The 5,932-nt window shown below is 36.5% G+C and overlaps 1 protein-coding gene across 3 annotated transcripts in view; it reads right to left on the reverse strand.

Annotated features, from left to right (window-relative positions):
• The window catches only part of MYBL1 (MYB proto-oncogene like 1), a 51,739-nt gene that overhangs the window by 9,197 nt on the left and 36,610 nt on the right, over window positions 1-5,932 (reverse strand). For 2 of the 3 annotated variants that reach the window (XM_003797245.2, XM_003797244.2), the window contains exons 9-12: window positions 5,005-5,238; window positions 2,819-3,187; window positions 1,777-1,919; window positions 1,221-1,335 (exon numbers count right to left, since the gene is read on the reverse strand). In XM_003797245.2, coding sequence (XP_003797293.1) covers window positions 1,221-1,335; window positions 1,777-1,919; window positions 2,819-3,187; window positions 5,005-5,238 — 861 coding nt within the window. The remainder of the gene's footprint in view (window positions 1-1,220; window positions 1,336-1,776; window positions 1,920-2,818; window positions 3,188-5,004; window positions 5,239-5,932) is intronic. The other variant, XM_012809812.1, reaches the window with a different exon arrangement.

Genomic DNA, 5,932 nt, shown 5'->3' on the forward strand with positions numbered 1-5,932 from the left:
TTGGAGGTTGCTATGAGCTGTAATGCCATGGCACTCTACCCAGGGGGACAGCTTGAGGCTCTGTCTCAAAAAAAAAAAAAAAAAAAGACTAAAAATAGAAGGATATAACTAAAGTACCCTGGAAGTGACCAGTATTTTAAACTTGTTAAAAATCTGTATCTGCCCACCAATACCCATGGCTTTTCCAAGGTATTTCAAAGGTAACAATACACATGAAAGCACAGATAACTAGAACACTTCCCAGCTCTATTCATTCCTAATCTATTACTGCTAGAGTAACAATAGCAGCAACCAAACATGTCTGGCTTAATACTCAGAACAAGCCCCTTTATTTCTATTATCTCTTTTACCTTCACAATAACAATTTATTCTGCTGCAGGTAATCACTAATAAAACTACCAGAATGTAGATTTTAGCATTAAGAAAAGGGTTCTACTAACACCTGATTTGCTTTTTGTAGATGATATAAAGAAAGTTAAGAATTCAAAACAAGGCCGGGAGCGGTGGCTCAGCCTATAATCCTAGCACTCTGGGAGGCTGAGGCAGGTGGATAGCTTGAGCTTGAGACCGACCTGAATAAAAGCACAACCCCATCTCTACTGAAATAGAAAAACTGGCACGGCACCCGTAGCTCAAGGGGCTAAGGCACCAGCCACATACATCAGAGCTGGAGGGTTCGAATCTAGCCTAGGCCTGCCAAACAACGATGACAACCACAACCAAAAAATAGCCAGGTATTATGGTGGGCGCCGGTAGTCCCAGCTACTTGGAAGGCCAAGGCAAGAGAATCACTTAAGTCCAGGAGCTGGAGGTTGCTGTGAGCTGTGATGCCATGGCACTCTACCCAGGGTGACAGCTTGAGGCTCTGTCTCAAAAAATTAATTAATTAATTTAATTTAATTTAATGAAATACAAAAACTGAGGCAAGAGGATCCGCTTAACCCAAGAGCTGGAGGTTGCTGTGCGCTATGATGCCACGGCATTCTACCTAGGGCAACTGCTTAAGACTCTGTCTCAAAAAAAAAAAAAAAAGAATTCAAAACAAGCCAAACAAAGCAAACAAAGGTTTACTTACAAGCCCAGGAAAAAGAGTAACACAAATTGAAACTTAAAAACTCTGTACCATCATTTTTTCATGTTAAAAACTAAAATGATAAAAATCACAATTTATGTTTTATTAAAATTAGGAAATTTCTTTAAAATAAAAGGAATATACATACCACAATTTTAAGAGGTCCATATTTTTTCTCCTGAGCAGCAAGTGCATTCTTAAAAGGAGTAGGAGTTCTCGGTGTTGTTCCCAAGATAGATCTTCTAATGGTGGGTGTTCTAAACCTATCCAATCATTTAGATATTTGTATTATAATCACAATTTGATTTCATACATATTAAGGAAGGCAAAACCATGACATATGCATACAAATTTTCTTGCATATACACATGCTTTATTTAAACATTCTAGGGCTATTTTAAAGGATGACCGATGATAGTAATTCTTATTCTAATCAATCATCTTAAAATAAAGAAAGAGTAATATAGAAAAAAAGTATTGAAAGTATTGTTTTGCTTGAAATCAAAGTGTGACACTGTATTTAGCTATTTTTCACTGTTCTAGGGATAAAACATAAAGCTATGATTTTTTTTAAAAATTCTAAGTCCCACATGAATCCCTATATTAGGATTATGATGCATGGTATTTATATGAACAAAAAGCTAATCTACTCTTAACACTGTGCTCCCTATTTTCTCTAGCACAATTATTTAATACCTACTTACCCTACATTTTCCTTTTGATCTTTGGGAGTTGTTTCCTTGTGAAGAGGAGTTGTAATGAGAACTTTCTGCCCACAAATAGGGGTAGATGTATATGAAGGATTTTCTATATTAAGTTGTTCATTTCCAGGACAAGTGTTAAAAAACTAAAAAGGGAAGAGAGTTTAAAGACAATTTCTAATACATAAAAATCCTTACACAAATATTAAACTGAGAAAATTTTCAAATTACTTTCTCATTCTTCTTAGAGGAGACTATCAATAATATTATATTTATACTATACTTCGTGGAAATTAAACTCCACAAAGGCAAGAATTTTTGTCTGTTTTGTTTATTGCTGTTTCCCCAGCTCTTAGACCAGTGTTTAGCATATATGGGCCCATTCAAGAAATAGTTGTTTAACAAATATTAAAAAGTTACAAAATATAAGACAAAAATTTGGCTCAGCGCCTGTGGCTCAAGTGGCTAAGGCGCCAGCCACATACACCTAAGGTGGCGGGTTCGAATCCAGCCAGGACCCGCCAAAAACAATGACGGCTGCAACAAAAAATAGCCGGGCATTGTGGTGAGTGCCTGTGGTCCCAGCTACTTTGGAGGCTGAGGCAGGAGACTCACTTGAGCCCAGAAGTCGGAAGTTGCTGTGAGCTGTGATGCCACAGCACTGTACCCAGGGGGATAGCTCAAGGCCCTGTCTCAAAAAAAAAAAAAAAAAAGACAAAAATTTTTATAAATAGTACATTATCAAATAGGGATCTATAGAAATGACAAATAGCTGCTGTGTTAAACGTAACAGTTTTGTAAACAGTGTAGCTGAAAATAATAAGGGTTTTAGCTGTTATAAATGTAAATGATCTTAAGTAGCCTTGTCTATGAGAATACTTTGAATCCAGCATTATACCAGAATTTAGCACCCTCATGTATACATTTAAACACATTATCTATTTTTATGCATTATCAAGGCAACCAACTGCCAGGAAGGATATTAAAGATCTAATTTAATCTACTTCATCAACATTGGGAAAATGAATAAAAACAACACTATTACCTGGGAAGGAGAAAATGGTAGTGTTTTCACTGGTGTGTGTTTTAGTGCTGTATTACCACCATCATTGAATGAGCCATCACCAAGTTCGCTGCCTAGGGACTGACCCACTCTCATTTTTCTCTTCTTTCTGAGGATGGTTGGTGGAGTGCTAAACTTGGCCACATTTGGGGATGTCAAAGGAGCAACCTCACTGTCTCCATCATTACAATTGTTTTTTTTCCCTTCAAGTACAAGGCTGACATTAAATTGACATTCCATGGCTCCTTCGTTGTGTTGAATTCTCATTAGCTTAACTGGGGTAGACTTGATAGGAGAAGCAGCAGCATCAGAAAGATCAAAACTAGTAACATCACTCCATGCTACAGGATCCTGTAAAAAAATAAATTCTTAACTAAAGTAATGCTATAACCTAGTTAAATCTGATCTTGAACAGATAATGGTGATTTCCACATTATTACTTTTTTTTTTTCTTTTTTGAGACAGAGCTTCAAGCTGTCACCCTGGGTAGAGTGCTGTGGCATCACAGCTCACAGCAACCTCCAACTCCTGGGCTCAAGCAAGTCTCCTGCCTCACCCTCCCAAGTAGCTGGGACCACAGGCACCCGCCACAACGCCCAGCTATTTTTTGGTTGCAGCCGTCATTGTTGTTTAGTGGGCCAGGCTGGATTCTACCTGCCATCTTAGGTGTATGTGGCTGGCGCCTTAGCCACTTCAGCCACAGGCGCCAAGCCTAACTACTCATTTTTATCAGCATAAACAGGCTTTCTTTGGACATTCTTTTTTTTTTAAGCAAGACTGTTTGAGAGGAACAGACCATTCTCCTACAATACCAACTTGGAACATTCCAAAATATTTAATAGTTCATCTAATTCAGCAGCTAAAGCTTGCTGTCAAAGTATTTTAAATAAAAGAAACAAATTATTTTATTAAGTTATAATTAAAAGTACAATTTATCATAAAAGTTTGAATTCTATTCCCTGTCAGGAAAATACTATCAAATTCTACATAATCATTTGGCAATGCATATGGACCATGCTAAAAATGGTGACATACTTTAATCCAGAAATTCAATATAACATAAGGCTATAATCATGATTTTGCACAAAGCTTTATATAAATATGTTCTATTATGTTACTCATAATACTGAAAAACTAGACACCATCTGAATGTCCAGTGATAATAATGCATTGGGTAAATAAATTCTCTTACATTCATTTGATAGAATACTATGTACTATATAAAGCCACTAAAATTCAAGTTTAAAAAACAATTAAAAAAGCAGAGACATGCTCATGATATAAGTGGAAGACCAAAATAAATCCAAGTAGATAATACCTACCATAGAACCTCTATGAGCTGACCACCCAAGGGAGTGTAACTAATTGCTCAACATACAAAGGCAGTCAATATAAGGAACTAGGCCTACTGTACTGATACATACACAGACTGGTGCATGTCCAGTCTATAAAAATTGGGTCAACTTAAGGAGGTGGTCAATGTAGGGAGGTGGTCAACTATGGAGGTTCTACTGTATGTACTGTATATACATGTATATGTTTGTTTTATACGTATAGAACATAGACTGAAAGTAAGATACATCAAATTATTGACTTTGGGATTATGACACGCTTTCATTTTCCTCTTTACAGTTTTCTCTAGTTTCTAACTTTCTCTAATGCACTTGTACAACTTGTATAATAAAAACTGAATTTTTTAATTTAAAAAAAATTCCAGGCTCAGTACCTGTAGCTCAAGTGGCTAAGGTACCAGCCACATATGCCAGAGCTGGCAGGTTCAATTCCAGCCTGGGCCTGCCAAACAACAATGACAACTACTACCAAAAAATAGCCAGGTGTTGTAGCAGGGCTATTGGAAGGCTGAGGCAAGAAAATTGCTTAAAACCCAGGAGTTAGAGGTTGTTGTGAGCAGTGATGCCACATCACTCTACCTAGGGCAATAGCTTGAGGCTTTGTCTCAAAAAAAAAAAAAATTCCATACAAGGAACATATTCAAGAAAAAAAAATTTTTTTTGCCAGAAGCCACCATAAAATATCAGAACAAATTAAATGTGGTATACAAAGTAATGTTTAACATAAAATTGGTCAATGTCCATTAAACTGAGTTTCTGAGCATGAAATCGTGTAACCAAAACTAAGCTTTTGGTAATCTCACAATTTAAACTTACAGATTCAATAAGTTCTAACGTCTCTGCAAATTCTGGAATGGTCTGCAGAGAGGACAGCACAGCATTTGCCTCCACAGCCAGGAACTTCGTGGGCGAATTCTGCTGAGCAGACACAGGCTGATTTTCATCCATATTGTAAAACTCACTAGCATGTTCATCGAGGCTATTTAGAGTATTAGACATGCTATCATCCACAAGGAAACTACCAGACCAGCTAGAAAAACTTCCAGGCTGCTAAAAGTATAAAAGAAATTTGAATATTATTTGTCATTCCAATGTAGACATAAATTTAGATTTCAAGCTAAAGTTTTTCTAGAACACACTTCATATCATTTCAGCTAAAAATATAGTAACAAATTATTTTTCTTGAAAATTGGTATAAATTTTTTCATTAAATTTTATACCTTAAATATATTTCCTTTTTCCTAATTAAAAATTTTTTACCTCTAAAATCATTGTGAGATAAAACAAGCATTTATATACAACCTAAAGTCTAAACTCCTAGAATCTGGCTTCTCTCTTCATTATAAACTTCACCTCCTACCACTGCCACTCACAATGCCTCCTCCCAGGTAATACCTGGCTATGGTAAATGTAATACCCAATGAATTATACTCTTTTACCCTGGAGTGTCCTTTGCACATATTTTGTACCTTTTATCTGAATGCTCCCTAATCTACTGACCAAGAAAATCCTATTTTTCATATAAGACACAGTTCAAACACTGAAACTTCATTTGTTCCATTTATAATAGTGTCCTAATTCATCTATCTTGCTAATATATAATCATCATCTATCTTTTGAAACTGAGGTCAATTAAGACTTTTTCTAGGCTCGGCGCCTATAGCTCAACCGGCTAAGGCGCCAGCCACGCACACCTAAGGTGGCGGGTTCAAATCCCCAGCCCGGGCCCGCCAAACAACAATGA

This window comes from Otolemur garnettii, unplaced genomic scaffold, assembly GCF_000181295.1.
Source record: "Otolemur garnettii isolate 467f Iridium unplaced genomic scaffold, OtoGar3 scaffold00113, whole genome shotgun sequence".
Taxonomy (NCBI): domain Eukaryota; kingdom Metazoa; phylum Chordata; class Mammalia; order Primates; family Galagidae; genus Otolemur; species Otolemur garnettii.